Genomic DNA, 23,186 nt, shown 5'->3' on the forward strand with positions numbered 1-23,186 from the left:
ATAGCAAAATAACTTGTTTGATCACTAAAACTGTGTTTCCTTGTTATTATTACAGCTCCTTATCTAAATTTAGTCTACTGGTTAGGCTATACATTGCTCTCCATTTATAATAGCACCTGATACTTTGTGAATTGTATAGATACATGAACACTATGAAGTATTGTTGCTTACTGTAATTGTGTTTTAGAAACTACCATATCTGCTTTTTGTGCTGTCTAACTTACTACCTTTCTCTTTCTCCCTATATATAGTACTAGAACTGTGTTCTAGTCTGTCTCTTCTCCAAACACCTGCTATTTCCCAACTGGATGCCATTGAACAATAGGGCAAAGTAAAGAAAACCTCTAACAGCTCCCAAAGAGACACTTTCCTTTGAAAGACAGTTAAAGTATGTATTGACACTGTTACACATAAACTGATATCTAACAGTTGCTAAGACTCTTGCATAGAAACCGAAGCCTCTCTGACCGGTTTGCCAGCCGTGAAATCCTCTCACTAACCTTTCTTCTCTGCCTTCTATTTTTACCAAAGCTTTTCTAACCCTCTTTTCTTTCTCTGTTCTGCTATTCCTTACTTCCAATCAGACTATCAATCTTCCATTGCCTCATAGTAGTTGACCTCTTGCTGCTGTCTCAAACTTAGTTTCTTGCACTGTAATTTATACCTTTTTTCTAAATTCCTTACCTTATTCACCCTGTTCTCAGCTTGCCTTACTCTGTTCCAAGCTTTCTCTGTCTCGCCTATACTCCTTCTTTCCCTACACTAGCTATTCCTACAATTTTCCTTTCCTCTAACATCCCGACCATCTTTCTACTAGTGTCAAACCTGTGGCTACATTTCCCCCACTCTCAGACTTACCTGCTGTATTTCTGATACTTTGCTGATTGTCTTCATCCACACTCTGCTCTCTTGTCTCTACCCGCTCCGTTCGCCCTTCGGGCTCACTCCGCTCCCCTACCCTGCCCCCACTTCCCACCCGCCTCCAGTAGTCCTACACTTATACCACCAGTAATCACATCCCCAACCAATCAGATATAACCTCATCATTATCTCACCCAACCCCTCTCATTTCACACCACACCCACTTTAGCCAATTGTATCTTCCCCTCTACTACTTACAGTCATAATACTACCTCTTATCTGTACTACTATCTATCTTCCTTTTTCTCTCTTACCTCCCTAACCTATAAAATGTGTACATTATTCCTCCCTTCATATCTTCAAATTATCTGCTTATCACTTTTACCTCCTCTTGCAACTATTTATCTCTTAGCCTCCTATGAACACCCACTTCACTCTACTCTTGTGTTTCCCTCTAAACACACCTCTATACCTACATCGCCTTTCACTCCAACCATCTTAAATCTCTCTACTAACCTAACTACCTACTAGCCAGATACCACAGACTAGCACGCTTTAAGCTAAGCAACCATAAATCCAAAAAATTAAATTACTACTTACACAAACCTCTCCAGCCCAAATATTTCAAACTCCTCCACTCACTGCTGGATGGGGATATTCATCCTAACCCTGGCCCACATCACACCAATACCAGTAGCTACAAAAAACAAGACAAAGCTATTTACTTATCATCTATCTCACCTACCAATTCTCTTACTGTAGCTCATCTCAATGTACGAAGCATTTGTAATAAAATTGCTCAAGTCCATGCCCTTTTAGAGGTTCACCATTTTGATATCCTATGTTTATCAGAAACATGGCTAAAACCTACCATTAAGGATAATGAAATCACCCCTCCCGGGTATAATATCATTAGACTGGACCACATACCTAAAAAGGGAGGAGGAGTAGCAATTATCTATAAAGCACAACTGCAAATTAGCATAATAAATCTGAATCTTCCTCTAGATAATAATGCAGAAGTAATCAGCTCCAAATTTCAAATCAGCACCAGTAAAGCTATTAATATCATTTGTATATATCTTCCCCCAGGAAATAACACTAATACCCTAGAATGTATCCTTGGTTGGCTCTCCATAAACCACCCCCAAGAAACATTAGTCCTAGGTGACTTTAATATTGATTGGAACTCCTGTAATAGTATAAACCCCACCTCCCATATAAACTTATACGGCTTCACACAACTCATTAATAGTCCTACCAGAACTAATAAATCTAATAATAACGAAACCACCTTAGACTGGATTCTTACAAATACCCCCCAACAAACCTACCAATCTGGTACCCGTCCAGATGATCTAAGTGACCATTCATTAACTTATATCATTAGACATAAAACCAACCTAACTTTACCCGCCACTTATAGAACACTACGATCAAAAAAGCATTTTAACTCTGAACATTATCAAGCTGAACTAAAACAATATAATTGGTCCCCACTAAAATATCTCCCCCTTAATGATGCAGTAGAATACTTCAATTCCACATTCTTATCCATTCTGGACAAACATGCCCCAAGTCGTACCATCAGAACCAAAACAAAAGCAGCACCCTGGCTAACTAACAGTACTAGGCATAAAATTATTTTCAAGAACAAATCCTGGGCTAAATGGCGTATTACTAAAAATCTAACTGACCGACAAATCTTTTGAGAGCTTAGAAATAGCACAAAAAGAGCCTTCCTGACAGACAAAAAGAATTATTACCTTCTGTTACAACAAACCACCAATAAGGAACCTAAAAAATTCTGGGCCAGTATTAATAATCTTCTATCTACAGGCCATTCTGTTACACCTAACCCTCAAGATTCTAACCCAGAAAATCCTACACAAATAGCGAATGACTTTAACTCATTCTTCACTAATACTATCCAAACTCTTGCTAGTCATCTATCTCCTGATACCTCTAACCTGCTTCTACCTACATCAAATCCACCTCCCACTCTCCACTTACAACCTGTTCCTACTTCCTTTATCTCATCACTGCTCCAAAAGTTAAAACCTACCACTCCCTCTGCAGACAAACTACATGCAGAATTCCTGCAAATAGGAGCCAAAGCCTTAGCCTACCCTATTTCCATCCTGATTAATAGATCTATAACTGAAGGAATCTCGCCCTCTATCTGGAAGATATCCCATATCATCCCACTACATAAAGGGGGAAACTCCAATGACTTCTCTAATTTTCGACCAATAGCACTTGTATAACCAATAGCTAAAATCATGGAAAAATGTATCCATAAACAACTACTTAACCACCTTCTCAGTAACAGCCTACTCGCTAACTGTCAGCATGGATTCAGACCTTCCCACAGTACCACTACTGCTTTACTCTCCTTTACTAACTCCATAAACACTAACCGTAACAATAACTATCTATCATCTTCAGTCTTCATTGACCTATCCAAAGCTTTCAACATGGTTAATCATAAACTTCTTCTGCACTTACTTAAATCTCTTGCTCTTGACCCTCCTTCCTTAACTTGGTTTACATCTTACCTAGAAAACCATCAGCAGGCAGTACTCTGGAAAAATTCACTTTCAAATCTTCTACCTATCTCTTTAGGTGTACCTCAAGGCTCTATTCTAGGCCCTCTTCTATTTTATATCTTTATTAACGACCTACAATTTGCTATCCCATATACTACCTGCATACAATATGCAGATGACTCTACTATAATCTGCACTGCTACCTCTCTAACTGAACTCCAATCTCTTACTCAAAAAGCTTTTAACACTGTAGAACAATGGTTCTCTCACCGCTGTCTACTCCTGAACCCCAAGAAAACCAAACTGCTACTTTTTTCACCTACCCGTAAGTCTACTCCACTATACTTTACCCTTACTTCCTCTGATGGTACTCTCATTTCTCCTGACCTTTCCACAAAATTATTAGGAATAATTATTGATAATAATCTCAACTTTGACTCTCACATCAACAACACAATAAAACTAGTTAATAAAAAAATAGGATCCCTTTACAGAATCAAACCTTTCCTTACACCTGCAGCAAGGTCCACCATAGCTAGATCTTACCTAATCTCTACTCCTCTCTATGCTTCCCCCATTTACACTAATCTCTCAAAAAACAACCTCAAAAAACTAGCAACATCCTATTATAACATTGCTCGATTCGCAGTAGGATCTCCTTTTCGTACTCATCACTGCTTGAACCTAAGAGAACTAGGCTGGCTTGAACTTCCTAACCAGCTTGTACTTCAACAGCTCTTAATAGCTTACAAAATACTATACCATCCAGCCAATACACCAATACTCTCTAGCCTTATTTCACCATATAATAACCTGAGGCAGCTACGTTCTTCAGACAAACTACAGATTAATATTACCAAACCCAATAACTATGCAGGTGACTGTCTATTCTCCAACTCTGTTGGAAAAATATGGAACAAACTACCCTCTGATATCTCATCTATGACCTCTTTCCCATTTTTCAAAAGACAACTGAAAATGTATCTCAGTAAACACTGGCTTTGCTCCTGCACTAACCCAGACTAACCTTACTTTTTTTCCTTTACCTTTCCCTTGTTAACTTTCACTGTACAGAAAACTTTGTAAATATATGTTTTCATATGATTATAGTATAAAAAAAAAAAAAAACTTTCTTGTTTTTATTCATATTATCTGTAAAACCTGTAATAACTACTTATGTTTGTAATCTAATCTTGTATTGCCATTTTCTGATTAAACTTGTCACAACTTGTGAAGCTTTTCTCCCGGGCCTCTACTGAAAATGGACATATATCCAGCTAGACTAGCCCGGTCAACAAATGTAAAATAAATAAAATAAATAAACTGTTCAGCCAGGGATCAGCTGCGGCAACTATCAAAGTGCAGTTGGCAGCCATTTCTACTTTTCATGTTGCTAATGAACCCAATCTAATGGCGCACATGCTTTGTAGGGCTTTTCTGAAAGGGACTATGCTACTTTGACCTCCAGTCTTTGATTTTGTAATGCCATGGGACCTCATTTTGGGTTACAGCGGCTTACCTTGCCTCCCTTTGAGCCCGCAGCTACTTGTGACATTAAATTTTTGTCTTGGAAGACAATCTTTTTGATAGCCATCACTTCGGCTAGGCGGGTCTCTGAGCTCCAAGCTTTATCGGTTCGGCCCCCTTACTTGGTATTTCACAGGGATAGGGTTTCTCTAAGACCTAATACTTCCTTTATGCCAAAGGTTGCTTCAATTGTCAACCGCAACCAGTCCATTAAGCTGCCTGTGTTAATGAGCTGCCTGTGTTTTTCCCTGAATTCTCTAACAGGGCAGAATTTAAGTTTCATCAGCTAGATGTTCACAGACAATTGCGTTTCTATTTACATAGAACTAAAGATATTAGGAAATCAGATCAACTCTTTGTCTCGTTCTCAGACAATAGACTTGGGTCTCCAGTTTCTAAAGTAACTCTGTCCAGATGGATTTGTAGTTGCATTTCCTTCATTTATACTTCAAATGGCAAGGAATTACCCTTTAAAGTGAAGGCTCATTCTACACGATCAGTGTCTACCTCTACTGCTTTTCAGGCTAGGATGTCTATGGATGATATTTGTGCTGCAGCAACATGGGCATCGCCTCAGACCTTTATTAGTCACTACAAATTGGATCTGATATCTAGAGGCAGATCTTCCTTTGGTTCCACAGTGCTCAGGAGTATTTTTCAATGAGCCACCCAAGGTTTAGGTGCTAGAGACGCTGTCCCAAGGCTAAGAATATAGGCGAGATTGGACTACATAACATCAAGAGGTTATGTACTCACCATAACGTTCGATGTATGTAGTCCATCTCACCTCACATTCTTACTAACCCACCCACCTACCCCCTCCTGGAGGACCTAGAGGTTTATTCTCTGGTTTCAGTACCCTTTTTTGTCGGGTTGGTTCTTCCTTTCATTGTGTTTGTGTGTGGGTGTATGTGAGCTTGCAGCAAACAAGATCTGGGATGGGCGTGTTACAGTATGGGATACTTCTTAGCCCGAGCCAATTGAAGACTTCAAGCTAGCGTATGGCCGAATCGGAGCCGAGGTTCGGCTCCGAACCCAAGAGTAAAAATGTGAGGCGAGATGGACTATATACATCAAACGTTATGGTGAGTACATAACTTCTTGTTCCCACCCAGGGAATTATAATCTCCTCTAATGATACCTCCCCTGAGCATCCCATTGAAGAAGTTCCTAAGAAGAGAACATAAGAGAAAACAGACTCCCGGGAGGAATCCATCACTGAAGACACATATTTCGTTGAAGGTAAGGATCCCTACGATCACCTTCTGAAGATGTCTCCTTTAAAGATATCCTATAAATCCTTAAACAGAGAGGTGGTTAGATGTACAGCAACCCTACGTGTGAGTAATCTTGTCAGAAAAATATGTATTAATGTGTGTATGCTTAATGCTAATTAGAAACTAAATAAGTTAACACATTTTTTCATTCTATTTTATATGCACTGTTTTATATATAGTTGAGTTTCATATGAGACTGAAAAGATGCTTTTTGAAACTGCAGTGTGCTTTCTGAAACTTGCAAGATGCCCTCTGACCTAGTAATTGCTAGCACAGCAATATTCATGTTTATGCCTTTTGGAAATGCACTTGAGAAGCAGGTGGTTATCTGCTAGGTCAGGAGAGAATGAATAAACAATGCTATATCCTGTAAATGTAATGATTTTGAACAATCAGCTATGTTCGAAGTATGAGAACATGTGCAGCTGCAGAAGTTTAGAGATAATATAGACAAAGGATTGTTAGAGAAATGAACTACTTGCTTTGTGCTTAAATTAGCCATAGTACCTTGAATGGTAACATTGCATATATCTAACTGTTGGTAGCCAAGGCCACGTTGTTTTCCTTAGGAAGTTTCTCACAAACAATTGATAAATCAGCAGAATATTGTAAAAACAATTATTACTAAGTGATGATGACAAAACTTGTGATTCACTACGTCAGCTTGGTAGGCAAAGTCTTATTAGAAAGTGTATAAAAATGTAAGCATTTCTTGTTTCTAGTTAGACAAACTCTGTATTAGCACGTTTTTGTCTCCTTGCTGCAAGATTAGAGTGCCTTAACCTGAACCTACCGTGTTTTGATAATTTTTAAAGTATATTTTTCCTTTGACAAATCTGTTCTCCTGGAGGCTTTTGGTACTGGTCTGTCTACCTACTGAGTGACTGCCCATCGATGAGCTCATTGACTTGATCTCACAGCGGGCATGGAAGGACCCCAACACCATAAAGCCCATTCCTCGCAGACCAGATAGGATAATGGACCACCTGCGGATAGGCAGTTTTGGGGGAAAGGAGTTCCTGTTGATACCATGGTCATTGCAACGGCCACTAAGAAGGAACTAGCTGAGGAAAGTTCAACTTTCCTTCCCCGCAACAGGCGATGGACAGATTTTGGAAGCATGTCTATGCTTCAGTGACCTTCACTTTGAGGTCTCTGAACTATTTAGCACACTTTACTAGGCTACAGAGAGATTTAATCAAGGAGTTATCAAATACCCTCTTGGGTGCTATTTCTGAGGTTCGGGCATCTGTTACTTCCCAACTGATGACCCTACAGTCCATATCCAATTCATCCATGAGGCTGATCTCACATGTAGCAGTAGGAACCTCAAGAGCAGCAGGTTCAGGCGTTTCCATAAGGAGACATGGCTGGATATGTTTTTATGAGTTTGCAGAGCCTTTCAAGTCTTCTTTCACCGATACTCTTTTTGATGGAATGTCTTTATTCATCCCCAAAGTAAAAGACACTCTGTTCTGGCGTGAAAAAGATGAAAAAACCCTGTCTGCCATGGGAGTGCATTTTTTGACTCCTCAATGAACCTTTTCCAGGATCAGTGAGGTCAAAAATGTGGTTCAAGAAGTCTCAGGGTCCATTTCAAGACACATGTGGAGGAGGTTCTGCCAGAGGCAGAGTAGAGAACTCTAATGGATGAAAATGCCCCCATGGCAGAGGTGGCCTGCAGGACCAGGGTTCCAGAGAATCATTCTTTGACTGACCCTAGCAGCTTTCCTGAAAGGATGCCTGATCGTCCACCTCTGGAGACAGTTGGGGGGACAATTATTCCTGCACAAGAGAGCCTAGTTAGATATAATAAAAGATACTTGGGTGGAGAGGATTATTTCCATAGGCTATATTATACCCTTTTCCCTTTCACCCCCAATCTTAAGAAAAATCTCTGATGGTCCACCCAGTCAGAGGGAACAAGCAGCAATTCAAATACAAAAGCTGCTAAAAAAGAGTCATCCAAGAGGTCCCGCCAGACTAGATAGAATCCAGTGCTTACTCAAGTTTCTTTTTGGTGCCAAAGAAAACGGGACTGGAGACCAATTTTGGATCTGTCTCCAAACTAAACAAGACAATTCGAAGAACCAAGTTTCAAATTGTCATGGTTCAGTTAATTCTTCCTTTTCTGGGCAAGGACGACTGGATGTGCTCTACAGACATTCAGGGTACGCACTATCATATAAAGATGAACAGACGATCCAGCAGGTACTTACGTTTCCGGCTGGGAGCCAGTCATTATCAATTCAGAGTACTGCCCTTTGGACTCACCACAGCTCTCAGGGTGTTTACCAAGTGCATGGTAGTAGTAGCAACTCACCTGAGACTACAAGGATTCTGAGTGTTTCTATAGCTAGATGACAGGCTCATTACTGCTCTGACCAGGCATCAATTCATATATGCAAGAGACCAGGTTCTCCAACTTGCTCTCTTCTGGGGATAACCATAAACTATGACAAATCTCATTGTCAACCAACTCAGAGTTTAGAGTTTATAGGAGCAACTCTCAATACAAAGACAACCATTGGTTCCCTTCCATTACTGAGAGTTCAGACTATAACATTCCAAGTCAAAAAGATAATCTGCAGCACCTCAATTTCAACCTGCCTGGTCCTTCAGGCTCTGGGATCAACGGCAGCAACAGTAACGTTAGCACGACTTGCCAGGTTTTATATGAGAATTCTTCAATGGATGTTAGCTGCTTAATGGTCGATTCTTTATCAGTCTCTGTCTTACAAGGTAAGAATCACTGACATCTGCAAGAAAGATCTCAAGTGGTGGATTAATTCAGACCAGTTTCTACAAGGTCATCCATTCATTCCCCCTCAGCCCAAGGCCATAGTGACTAAGATGGTTCCCAGCTAGGGTGGGGGTGGGGTCATTATCTGGGGAAAACAGTCCAAGGCACATGGTCCCCCAAAGAGGCTAATTTGCATATACATTTCCTAGAGATGAGAGCAGTGCTGTTGGTGTTGCAGGCTTTTCAGAATGCTCTCCCTCGGGAGACAATTTCAGTACAGTCGGACAACATGTTGGCCGTGTGGTACATCAACAAACAGGGAGGAACTAAATCCTACCCATTGTGTCGAGAAGGCCTCAGAGTGTGGCAGTGGGTGATCTCTTCCAACTGCTTTCTTTTAGCAATGGACATTCTGGGGAAGTCCAATGTGATAGCAGACAAACTGAGCAAGTACATTCTTATACCTCATGAATGGACCCTGAACAAAAAAGATTGCCAACATGATCTTCCAACAATGGGGCCAGTCCTGCTGTGATCTATTCACATCTCTCCTGAACAACAAATGCAGCAACTATTTTGCCCTAATCCCCCCACAGGGGAAATCTCAGCGGGATGATCTACTTCACGATTGGTCCCCCGAGCTCCTTTATGCATATACTCCCACTCCATTAATTCTCAGATTTTTTCAGAAAGCTGCAAGGTTAAAGAGCAAGGTCATCCAAATTGCCAGTTATTGGCCTCAACAAATTTGTTTTCCCTTCCTTTGGCCTCACCTGATTCAACTACCTTGGTTTCTGGATCTAACTCTGGACCTCCTATCTCATCCAACAGGCATGATACATACAGACATAGTGAAGCTCAAGCTGGCTGCCTAGTTCCTCCAGTTCCATCATTAGCTAGACAACCAGTGCTCTCTTCCCCTGTCCCTCATATTTTTTTGCCCTTCCATAAACTTTCCACGAGGAAACTATACTCCAGCAAATGGAAGAGATTTGATTTTTGGGCTCAAAAATGTAATATTGTGCCTTCCACGGCCCCCATTCATAATATCTTGGAATATCTAGCATATCTTTTTGAAGAAGGAGCTAGTTCCTCTACTGTTAATGTACAGTCAGCAGCGATTTCAAATGTTCATGTTGGAATAAATGGTTCTTCTGTAGCTTCCCATAAGTCGAGCAAAGCATTTTTGATAGACACTGTACTCTTAAGCGCCCCCTTTAAAGATCCTGCTCCCTCTTGGTACCTAAACCCCATGCTGCAGTCCTTTACACAGTCCTTTGAACCCTCAGCAACATGTGAACTCAGATATCTTTCATGGAAGACAATTTTCATAGTAGCCATTACCTTGTTCAGAAGAATTTCTGAGATCAAAGCGTGCTCTAAACTCCATACTTAATTTTCCATAAAGATAGAGTTGCCTTACGTACCAACCCACCATTTTTTCCAAAGGTGGTGCCAGAATCCAATATAAATCAATCTGTTAATTTGCCAGTATTCTTTCCCAAATTTTCTAAGAAAGGAGATTACGTGTTACTTTTATTAGGAGTTCATAGACAATTGTGTTTTTACTTACATAGGACTAAAAACATCCGAACTTCTGACCAATTGTTTCCTATACAGAACCAACATTGGGTAAACCAGTTACTGAAGTTTCTCTATTTAGAGGGATACTAAAGTGCATCTCCTTTGTGTATAATAATTTGGGCATTGCTCTGACAAAACATGTTCGAGCCCATTCCTCCAGATCCATGGCAACTTCCTCAGTTTTTCAATCCAAATTGCCCATGAATGATATTTGTGCAACAACTACTTGGGCTACTCTCCATACCTTTATTACTCATTACAAATTAGAGCTGGTATCCAGAGGAAGGGCATCTTTTGGTTCTATTGTGCTCAGAAATATCATTCCTTGAGTCCGCCCTGGAAATTAGGTAGCTGGGGACTCTGTCCCATCAGTTGAGGACAGAATTAACAACATCAGATAAAGACATTATGTACTCACCATAATAGTCCGTCTTGTGTTGTCCATTTTCATTCTTCCTCAGTTCCCCTCCCACCAACCCCCATCTTTAAGGCTTCTGGAAAAATGAGTATTTTGAGGACCTATATGTCCTTATTTTTACATAAACTCCAGATATAGCTTCTCCATGTTGATTTCCATCTTTTACTTTCTACTAAGGCAGCAAACAAGATCTGAGGTAATTAGGGTTGGTGCATTGTAGGTAAAGGAGAAGCTTGAGAGTTTTTTGGCTGCCACGAGGTTTAACAACAGCTGAGTCAGATCTTTGGGATTGGATGCAGACCTATCAGCTGAAGAAGAATGAAAATGGAAAACACAGATGGAAAGTTACAGTTAGTACATAACTTCTTTTTAAGCACCCCACCTTAAGTTTTTAAGGTCGGGCCTCTGGCTAAGCAGTAAAATCTGCCAGTACTGGCCAGCAAATGACAGCGGCCAAATAAAAGATTTGATTCTGTCTGCTGTCCTTACTAATAAGGTCTCCCTTCCTCTTACAAACTCAGAAAGCAGTTAGAATAACAGGATGTGTGTTTGCCTGCATTTCCTCTGAAGGCTATGAACTCTGATACTCAAATGTATGTCATTATTCAGTGACTTCAATCCTCCGTGATTTGACTGAAAGCTACAGACCTTTTATGAAGAACAGTCCAAACAAATGAGGGAAAAATCTGGACACTGTGGAAATCTGGAAAATTTAGAGGCATAGCAAGGTGAGTGTAAATGTAAGGGGCTGTGTTACACTGCCTTTCTGATAGAGCTCACTAAGTGGCTAAGTGCTTTATGGCTTTGAAAACCTGGAAAACAAAACACATACCCCTTTTTTATTATTTTTCTTTTTTTTTTCACTGTAACTAGTAGTATACGGAGCAGATTAAGCTCCATGTACTACAGAACCTGTAATTATATGTTTTCGATATGGATGCCAAGATTCACCTCTTGAGCTTCACTCTTGAGGTAAATTTCTTGGCGTCCATGTCTCAAACACATAATAAATGGGTTATAATTGGCAACCCATTCATAATCCTGTATGTTGCTTTCATCCATAGTTTGTTATTCATTAATTATTCCTCCACATTTACTTTATTTGGAGGACTGTACTATATTCCCTGACAGTTTCTTACGGTTATACATTTGCTGTATGCTTTCCTGTCATGTTTTAGGTTTCAAAGCTCCTTCAGTATTTTCAAGAGCATTTGTTGATATCATAACTGTGTGTACTGTGCACCTCCTGAGCACCAAATAAACAAGCACCCATTCTGCATGTGCTTGTTTGCTCTTTACTTCTAGGCTCCTTCTGGCTGCTGTGGCACAAGGTTGCAGCCACACCCTCATAGAGACACCTGACTGTTGAAAAAGATCTTCACTTTTATTTTCTGTAACACTGTAACTGGACTAATACACTAATATGTTCATTTCTTATATTGATTGTCAGCTGACTTTTCTGTATGACTGACCTCATAGCTCTCAGCTGACCAAATTTTAACATGCTAATGCAAAACCTATTGATGTTATGTTGTCCCTCTCTCGCCTTCCTTCTTTCTGTTTGGCTTCGGAGCTGAACTCGGCTCCGACTCAGCCACATACTATAGCTCGAAAAGTCTTTACTGGCTCGAGGCTAACCCCTATCCCAACATGCCTAGCGGTACCTACCCAAATCTCGTTTGCCACTTGCAGCGTCAAGATTGTCTTCTGCTGGCTCAGGCTAAGTAGTTTTTTTTTTTTTTTTTGTGAAAAATGTTTGAATATTGTGACAGTTTTCAGATAGTTTTAGTATACTGGTAGTGTCGGTCTAACTTTTCTGATATTCTACTACCCCCTCTAAATCCTTCAGCTGTTTGTTGTTGCTTTTGTTGTGGCTGTCGTTTTCATGGGCCTACCTTGCCTTTTTGATCCCTGTCAGCAGCCCATTTAAGTTAGAGTGCTTTCCCCTTTTTCGGTCCCTACCTTCTACTTTCAGGAGAAGCCGTTTTAGTTAGAGGCTCTTCTTTCCTTAGGAGAAGTAGCCGTTTAACTTAGAGGCTACCTCATCTTTCCTTCTCGTGTGTTTAAAAAAAAAAAAAAAAAAAAGTTGTGTTTTTTGTCAGTTACTGTAAATTTTTTGCTAACTTGTGTATTACCATGTACAAGGATCCAAAACCATCAGGGTTTAAAAAATGCGACTCGTGTTGCCAAAAAATGTCACTTACGGACAGGCACACGAGTTGCGTGTACTGTTTAGGGGCTGTTCACCTGCATAACTCGTGTTCTATTTGTCATGGTTTTAGTGCATGAGTCCTGCAGGACAGATGAAACAAGCTTATTCTACAAGGTTTATTAAAAACCCTTTTGAAGCTGCATCTGGACTGGAGAAAGCCTGCAAAAAAACAGGACAATAAACCTGCATCTTCGTTGGCTTCATCCTCGGTGCTAACCAAATCTAAAGACAAGTCTTCCGAGCCTTCAGAGCGGACGGTTGGCTCTGATAAGACTCTGTCTCTGGCGGTTCCATCAGCAGTCTTGGAGCCATCCTGGAGTCATAAAAGATCTAGGTCCCCTTCTTTGGAGCCGGTGACATCTGTTCCACAGTCTCCCATTTTACAATCTGTGGCAGGTAGTCACTGATCTTCTGCACACTCCTCTCGGTCATCCAGGAGCCTTTCGGATGATGACGTGGAGAGGGTGGTGAAGAGGCTGCTCAGGACACCGGTATTTGCAAAATTGTTGTCGAGCCGAGGACAGAAGGAAGTGGTGCCTTCTGCCCAACCAGTATTTTCATCAATTCCTCCTCTGACTGCATCCAGTTCAGAGACGGAGTGCATGGAAGTCATGGTGGTGGAACCGTCGGTTCCAACAACCCTAGGTTATTGGTTCAGACCATCGCTCCAATCTCCTCGATACCTCAGTCTGTCTAGGGATCTGGGGGCTGATGCTGTCTCATCGGCTCTGAGGGGTGGAGTGGCATCGGACCCTTGTCCGACCCCCCCCCCCCTCTCCATCTCACTGCTTTGGGCGCAGGTGAGCACGGCTCCTACATCGGCCTCGGAGCCATAGCCCACAGTTCGGAGGAGGTCTCCAGGTTCTTCGGAGCCAGCGTCTCTCTCCGTCCACAACTGCGGTGCCTTCAAGGTGATGAGGAGTGTGCTGACCGCTCCACTCTCAGTTCCATTGGCTCCTTCCCCTTCTATACTGGTGTCTGCCTCGGAACCTCCCCTCCACCCCAAGCGTTGGGAACCTGTGCCCCAGAACGCCCCATTGGATGACTCCACCTCTTCTGAAACCTCCCCTGAGCATGCCTCAGAGGACGTTCCTCAGAAGAAAAAAATGCAAGAGGAAGCATTTGGACTCCCCTGAGTCCGTCACCTCAGACACATACATGGAGGAGTCAGAGGGGTCCCCATGGCCCCCTCTGAGGATGTCTCTTTTTCAGACATCCTGGAAATCCTTAGACAGAGGGGTAACTGGAAGTCCCTTGCCCCTTCTGAGGATGAGTTCATGTACCTGGACGCTTTTGGTTCCCGACCCTTCACCTCTTGGGTGTCGCCGCCTTTTGACCCACTTTTAGCTGCAGTGAGTTGAAAGGTATGGAGCTCTCCAGAAACCATGGAACCAGTTCTGCAGAGGCCCAATAAATTTATAACTGCCCCTGAAGACAAGCAGTTTCTTTCAAAAGGAGTGCCTGTTGATGCTATGGTGGTGGCATCAGCCACCAAGAAGGAACTTGCAGAAACTTCCTCTTCTGTCCATCCTCCCAACAAGGAGTCCAGGATGATGGACAGGTATGGGAAGCGCATGTTTTCATCTGCAGCCTTTACACTCAGGTCGCTGAACTACTTATCACACTTTACAAGACTTCAGGGGGATCTCCTCAAGGAGTTAGGAGATACCCTTCAGGATCCTACAGCTGAGGGAGCAGCGAACAAGATGGCTAACCAGCTTGTGACCTCAGTCATCAACTCCTCCATGCGCCTGATTTCTTATGCGGCAGATGGAGCGAGTAGGGCTGCAGGCACAGGAGTTGCTCTGCGGAGGCACTCCTGGATGCGCCTATGTCAATTTGCGAAGCCCTTCAAGTCCTCCTTTACAAATGCCCCATTTGATGGCTCTTCTTTGTTCGGGCCTCAAGTAAAAGAGACTCTCTCCAGGTGTGAACGAGATGGCAAGACTCTCTCTGCCGTGGGAGTACGTTTTTCCACTCCCTTGAGACCTTACCCCAAAGGTTAATAGAGTGGTATGATGTGGTTCCAAAAATTCCAGGGAGCTTCGCGTGACACACGTTGAGAAAATTCCCCCAGGGGCAGAGGGGGAAATAATAACGGGAGGCGCCGGTCTCACAGCGGGGGGGGGTCCGCAGCAGGGTGACAGAGATACTTTCTCTGCTAGGCCTTTCCAGCACCCCTGATGGGTTGCCTGCCTGTCCACCTCTGGAGGCAGCCAGGGACAGAGTATCACTGTACCCAAAAGACTGGCAGATGACAACAGAAGATGCATGGGTACAGTCCATAATATCCAGGGGTTACAAAATTCCCTTCTCTCAAACACCCCCCAAAAGAGCACAACCATCAATCCCAGATGTTCCACCCAGTCTTTGGGATCAGGCAAACCTAGAAGTATGAAGGTTGCTACAAAAAAGAGCCATCCAGGAAGTCCCCGCAGACCAAATCGAATCCGGAACTTACTCAAGGTTCTTTTTAGCTCCAAAAAAGACAGAGGATTAGAGGCCCATTTTGGATCTCATCAGACTGAACAAATCAGTAAATAAAACCAAGTTCCAGATGGTGACACTGCATTCCATTCTCCCCTTTTTAGGTCAGGACAATTGGATGTGCTCTATTGATCTCCAGGATGTGTACTACCATATAAAAATGGACAGGCGATCCAGGAGATATCTACGCTTCTGGCTGGGAGCCAGTCATTATCAGTTCAGAGCTCTGCCCTTTGGTCTCACCACAGCCCCCAGGGTGTTCACCAAATACATGGCAGTAGTTACGGCTCATCTGAGGCATCTAGGATTCCAGGTGTTTCTGTATCTAGATGACTTGCTCCTTACTGCCACCACAGAGCATCACCCGATACAAGCGCGGGACCACACAATTCACATTTGTGCACAACTAGACATCACCATAAATTACGAAAAATCTGTCTTGTTGCCTTGTCAGTGTATTACATTTATAGGGGCAGAATTAAATACAAGAGACATGATATTGAGGCTTCCTCAAGAAGGGGTCTCTACCATTCGTCAACAAGTCTCAGTACTCATGACAAAAAAGAGAATTCAGGCACGGTATGTACTGAAGGTCTTGGGTTCTGTGGCGGCAGCAATTACTCTGGTCCCTATGGCGCGCTTCCATATGAGAATTCTGCAGTGGCTCCTTTTCACTCAGTGGTCATTCCAAGATCTACTGATGTCACATCTGATTTCAATAACAGAGTTCTGCAGGAGCGATCTACAGTGGTGGCTGTACTCCCCCCAGGTCACCCTAGGCAAACCATTCCTGGCCCCCCAGCCAGTAGCCACAGTGACCACGGATGCTTCCCAGATGGGGTGGGGGGGCATTATCTGGGACAGACTGTTCAAGGGACTTGGCAACCACACCAGTACCATTTGCACATCACTGTCCTGGAGATGAGGGTGGTGCTCTTGGCGTTGCAAGCACTTCAAGACTCTCTTCCTTTAGGGACTATACCACTATAGTGGTATATCAAAAAGCAGGGCGGAACCAGGTCTTACCCCTTGTGTCGGGAGGGTCTACGAGCATGGCAATGGGCGATGTCTTCCCAACGTCTCTACGAGTATGGCAATGGGCAATGTCTTCCCAACGTTTTCTGATCACTACTCACATGCCGGGGAAATCCAACGTGTTAGTGGACAAGCTCAGCAGGACAATACTTATGCCTCACGAGTGGTCCCTGAAACAGGAAATTGCGGATCTGATTTTTCGCAGATGGGGCCAGCCATGCTGCGATCCCTTTGCCACTCCCCCTAAGCAACAAATGCAGCAGCTACTTCGCCCTTGTCCCACCACCGGGACAGTCACCCAGGGATGCACTTGTTCACGATTGGCCCAGGGACTGCTTTATGCCTTCCCTCCATTTCCTCTAATTTCCAAAGTTCTTCAGAAAGCAAAATTGTTGGGTTGCAAATTGATCCTTATTGCCCCTTACTGGCCTCGTCAGATATGGTTTCCTTTCCTTTGGCATCACCTGCAAGAGGAACCTTGGATTCTGGACCCAGTTCCAGACCTCAGGTGCTCCCCACCCCTCCATACAAACTCTCAAGCTGACAGCTTGGTTTTTCCACTTCCAGTCCTAGCCAGGCTTCCAGGAATCTCCTCTGTGGTTTAACACATTTTGGTTTCTACTCACAAACTCACTACCAGGAAACTTTATGCTAGTAAATGGAAAAGGTTCTCGTATTGGGCAAAAAAGAATGAGAGTGATCCTTTTACTGCACCTATTTCTAAGATTCTTGATTTTTTTGGCTGAAACCTTTGAAGAAGGAGCAGCCGCAGCTACAGTTCAGGTGCAACTTGCTGCCATTTCCAATTTTCATGTAGGACACTTAGATTCTAACGTCATGTCACATAAACTTTGCAAGGCCTTCTTACAAGGTACTGCCTTATTAAGACCCCCCAATAAGAGAAACTCCCCCTCCGAGGGATTTAAATTTAGTTTTAGCAGCTCTAATTCTTCCCACCCTTTGAGCCAGCTTCTTCTTGTCCTCTAAAGTTTTTGTCGTGGAAAACCCTTTTCTTGACTGCCATTACATCAGCCAGGTGGGTTTCAGAGTTACAAGCACTTTCCATTTGCCCTCCTTGTTTAATTTTCCACAAAGAAAGAGTCTCTCTCAGAAATAATCCCTCCTTTCTGCCCAAAGTATGTTCAAAGTACAATTTGAATCAGTCCATCAAACTTCCTGTTTTCTTCCCCAATTATGGCAACAAGGCAGAGTATAAGCTGCATCAACTGGATGTTAATAGGCAGCTTCACTTTTATTTACATAGAACCAAGGACATTAGAAAATCAGACCAATTATTTATATCCTTTTCAGAGAAGAAGCAAGGTTCTCAGGTTTCAAAAGTAACCTTGTCAAAGTGGCTTTTGAACACCATCACATATATTTATGAGTCACGAAACATGAAAATACCAGGAAAGATTAGAGGGCACTCGACTAGGTCTTTGGCTACCTCTATCGCTTTTCAAGTTAGACTACCTCTAGATTCTATCTGTGCAGCAGCAACATGGGCTAACCCCCATACCTTCATTACTCATTACAAAGTGGACATGGCCTCCCAGAACAGGGTATCCTTTGGCTCCACGGTCCTGAAGAGTTTTTTCCAGTGAGCCACCCAGGATTTAGGTGCTGGAGACGCTGTCCCAAACAGAAAGAAGGAAGGCGAGATAGGGACAACATAACATAAAGAAGCTATGTTCTTACCATAACATTCCATGTTTGTTGCCCTTCATCTCGCCTTCCTTCTTGCGTCCCTCCCTCCTTCCCCCTCCCTGGATGATCGAGAGGATTTCCTTTTTTTTGGCTACACTGGCTGAGTTTCTGCTGTTACTCTAGCTGCTTAGATATAGTCTTTGTCCCCTCCCTTGTTATGCCTCCTTTCTGTTATAAGGGGATTATCTGCTATGGTAATTTTTTGGTACATTGATTCTTGTTTTACCTGCTTTTTCTAGTGGTTGGTTATCACAAATGAGATCTGGGTAGCTACCACTAGGCATGTTGGGATAGGGGTTAGGCTCAAGCCAGTAACAACTTTTTAAGCTATAGTATGTGGCCGAGTCAAATAGAAAGAAGGAAGACGAGATGAAGGACAACAAACATGGAACTTTATGGTAAGAACATAACTTCTTTTTATAGTAACTTTCTAAGTTCATAAGAGCAATATTTAAAATATGGTCCTAGTTTTGGGTCTTTGCAGCCTCTCCCCCCATTATTTTTGGCTTTGTCCACATTTTTAGTGCTAAGAGATTGAGAGGTATGTTTGACTTAATAACACCATTATATAATGAATGAATGACTGATATGGCGAATATTATTTCTAAAGAAGAGTAGTTACAAAAGGATAAAAACACAAGTTAATAAAATTGGAATTCAGGAGTTCAAGTTTGATTGCTTGCAGTGATTTTCTGGTTCTGGCTGGAAGACTGGTATTTATGTTTGACTTACCTATCTCTGCTATATTTCCTGAAGCATTTAGTTATTTATTTATCAGGTTTGTGAACTGACCAGTGAGGCCCCTTTTCAGGCACAACCTATGTAAAGCAATTGAAAGTATAACAGTATGGTACACTGGTACAGAACTAAGCATAATACAGTAAGATACATTAACATGCAAATGACTGATTATTCAATTATCTTCTGTTATGGTGAGTACACACAGATAGCTGCACTGCCTTTATGCATAGCATTCTCTTGAAAAAATGAAACATTAATTGCTCTTTCATGTCCCTTGTAATGTTCTGAGCCTGCCTCAAACTTTATTTCTAGAGTATCAACTACTTAAATCCAGAGGAAGTTATGAAGAGACTGTTTGGTGAAATAGATGAGATGCTTGGAAAAATAAGACTGGCAATTGATATTCTGAAAAGGCTTTATCAGACTTATGGCTATGCCCAGCAGCATATGCCAGCTTTCTTTAAGGTATTTGTTTCTAAGTGTTTTTTTACTGTCCATATTGATTTACATCATAAATAGGTTAGACATTTTCCTTGACATTTCTAAAGAAATGCTGTCACATAGCTGCTGTTTAAAATGATTATAAAATGTGGTACTAAACCAGGTTTCTGAGCAGCCACTAGAAGATGTCTTCTATTATATTAAAGCAGTTTGTCAGTCCTTTGTTTATCATAATTTTATACTGAATTTCAAATGAATGAGCATGAATCCCCTTCTGAAGTCAGTGATGACAAATGCTTTCTTATGAAAACACCTCATTTTTCTATTTAACTAAAGATAAAATATCACCCAGACTGGAAATATGGTCTTGCTATGTTGCATATCTTTTTATTTAAATCACTCTTCTTTATTAATTTGAATAGAGCTAAAGTCTGAATTTTTTAACAGAATAATGTAATGTAATGTGGTGGATATATTTTGGATTATTGAGGTTGTTCATCATTAAATCACTGCTGCAGTAGCCTTTTTAGACATCATGCCAAGGATTAGACCTGACATCCACCTTCCAAAGCTTTAGGTCTCCTTCTGCGTGCCTTCACAATTGGTATTCATGCAGAATGTAGAGTAAAATCAGAGGCTAGACCATCAAAATTCAGAACATTCTTGCCACTGAAGAGTATGCTGCTGAGCGGGCTTCAGTTGACTGAATGTCAGCTAGTGCTTCATCTAATCTGGGCAGATAAGTTCCCCACTGGGGATTACCTTCCATGCAGTTATTTGAGTCAAAAAGGGTTTTGTTCTTTTCAGTAATTTATTTTAAGGCATTTATGCCCATTTGATGACTGTTCACAAGAAAATTTATCCTAGAGCCTAGATTCTGTAGTTCAACTTCTCTGAGGGAATTATTGTATAAATTTGTATTTTTCCTTAAGAAATAATATTTTACTTCAGAAGTTTTTTCTGTGGGGCTTATACTTTAGTTGACTGGGTGGTATTTGGTAATTTTTTTCCACAAAAAGTTTACTTTTTCTGCTATAAATTGTAACCAACTCTTCTCAGCTGCACTGACAGCTTATCAGACAATATTTTCTGCTGGTAGCCATCCTGACTCCCTGTGGACGTTATGTAACTTTTTGGTCATTTTTATTAATTTTTTGAAGAAAAGTGTACTCTTTATGCATTATCTTGTTGTGAGGGGGTAGGGCAAGTGTATTTGTTGCTTGTCACTAAAACAGTTTTATCACAGTAACTACATTCATAGCACCACAATTTCTTCTTTGCTCTACTATCCACCTATGAGACTCCTTTTGAGGATAGGACATGGACCAGAGTCCTGCTAAGGATGTTGATCTTTTCCCAGGCTGCAAGAAGAAAAAAGTTGCCTGTGAGGATTTGGCCTTTAACCCCACTTCCTTTTAGCCTTAGCCACTGATGGCTGACTCAGCTGTGGCCATCAGTTGTTCCTCAGACTGCTCATGTTTTACTTCTGGTCTCTCTGGTGTTCTTCTTCAAAATGCCACCATGGATGGAGGTTGAAGTACATCATCTGCAGTTCCTTCCAGTAACTTCCAGTTACAGTTGACTTGCTAGGATGGGGAGAACCACCCTTGCAGGCTTCAGAGAAGGTTGCAGCAGAAGGTGGTCCTTCACTATACACTACTGAATAGCCTCTTTTCCAGAGTGGGGACTTATCTGGAAAATCCCTCCTCTTCTGGGCATTTCTTAGGAAGAGAAAGCATAACTCTAGATATTTTTCCTCTCCTGAAGCAGATAACTATCTGGGTGTGGCAAAAGAGTTGTTGAATGTTTTTCAGTCTTTGAATGTTGGTTTTCCTCTTCAGAGGTAGGAGAAAATTATCAAAAAATAATACTGGAACTGGTACCAAACACCAACGACTCCAAATCCAAATGAAATTAGTACCACAGATAAAGAAAAGTAGTTGGCTCAATGATAGACACAAAAGCTGGTTTAATAAACAGTTCAAACACATAAACGCAATTACACACACAGCGTTTTCGTCTAAGTTGCTAAGACTTCATCAGATGCAAGCTATAACTTCACTTAATTATTCAAGAAAACCACTAATGAAAACACAGTCTACTATCTCAGTAATGCATATCATTAATAAAAAACACAAAGAAAATGTCATGTTAAATCCTTAAAATTATTAGGAAAAGTTTAAAATAATGTTTAAAAACTGTTTAAAAAAACTAAAACATTTTATTAATTTTGAAGGTATCTAAATGACTTAAAATTGCTTAAAAATTACTTAAACATTGCTTCAAAATTCACATACACTTATCCATCAGATACATTTATGTAATCGTGAAATGTAGTAATAACACCATCAAGTTAAGCAGCGCTGGTGCAGCGGTTAGTGTTGTCGCCTCACAGCAAGAGATTCTCCTGTTCGATTCTCGGCTGGAGCGCCATTTGTGTGGAGTCTGCATGTCCTCCACATGGTCGATTGATGTTAAAGACATGCAGGTAGGTACGAGTGTGAATGGGCGTGCTTTCTTTGAAGGTTGGGCGTCAGGCTGGCAGCTCGGCACCATAAAAATTCACTGCCAATTATGAGCAGACTGGAGTTCCGCTGTGGCGACCCCTAACCGGGAAAAGCCGAAAGACTTTTTAGTAATAGCACCATCAAGTGGCATAATTCGAAATTGCAATGTCCTGAAACTTGTTCTAAGTTTATTTTCTCTTAGTAAAAGCCATTTATAACTTAGCTGCTCTCATTTTTAGTACAGTGGCTGTGGAGATATTATCATTGAGTCCTGGTGGACTAGTAGCCTGTAATGTTAACTGCCACCACAGTTCTTTGTACTCAGTCTTTTCTTCCCATAGTCCCCCACCTCTTTTTTATTTGCACTAATACAAAAAATGAGAAGCATGCTTTTACACATATTTTTGTATGCTTATACAGAGCATTTGAATTTTTCTTTTGTCCACATTTATAGGTTCCTCTTTTTTATGTCCTACTGCATTGTTTCTATCATTATTTTCTAGTAAGTTTTTCAAATTTTGAGAGTTTCTGTATACCACCCTTAAGGGCTCCTTCAGGATCTCCCCCAGAACTGTGACCCCAATAAATCTTTCCCATTCGGTTGCTATCACCTTCCTAGCAAGTCCGGAACTAGCATTAAATTCTAATACCAAGGCTTTACCATAATCTTTTTCCAAACTGCTCTCCATTTTTTGTTGATGCTTTACTTTTCCTAAAATAGGTTGAAATTTAGTTTTTCTTCCCAATTGTACTTCCTTTTGGACTTCAAAAATCAGATCTGCTGGGTATCCCCTTTCCTTAAAAAAAGATTTGAGTAGTATACTCTCTTCTTCATAATCACTTTCCTCTGATACCATCCTGCTAGCACGTGCGTATTGCCCTTTGAGAATATTCCTGTTATAATGTTCTGGGTGTGCACTATTGTAATGTAAGAAGGAATTAGAGAAAGGTTTTTTTCTCTATATTTTAGAATTGAATATACCATAGTTCTTCTAAATCTCAATGTCAAGGAACTGAAGGTTTTCTTTAGAAACATTGTGGGTGAACCATAAAAAAATTGTTGTGGTGTTTAAAAAGTGCAAAAGTTCTTCTAAAAC

The 23,186-nt window shown here is 41.4% G+C and overlaps 1 protein-coding gene across 1 annotated transcript in view; it reads left to right on the forward strand.

The window, feature by feature from the left end:
* The window catches only part of LOC122800226 (dynein axonemal heavy chain 17-like), a 17,083,451-nt gene that overhangs the window by 2,317,176 nt on the left and 14,743,089 nt on the right, over window positions 1–23,186 (forward strand). The window contains exon 8 of the mRNA XM_044069720.1: window positions 19,454–19,606. Coding sequence (XP_043925655.1) covers window positions 19,454–19,606 — 153 coding nt within the window. The remainder of the gene's footprint in view (window positions 1–19,453; window positions 19,607–23,186) is intronic.

The sequence above is a fragment of the Protopterus annectens genome, chromosome 4.part0 (assembly GCF_019279795.1).
Source record: "Protopterus annectens isolate FY-2018-M chromosome 4.part0, PAN1.0, whole genome shotgun sequence".
NCBI lineage: Eukaryota > Metazoa > Chordata > Ceratodontiformes > Protopteridae > Protopterus > Protopterus annectens.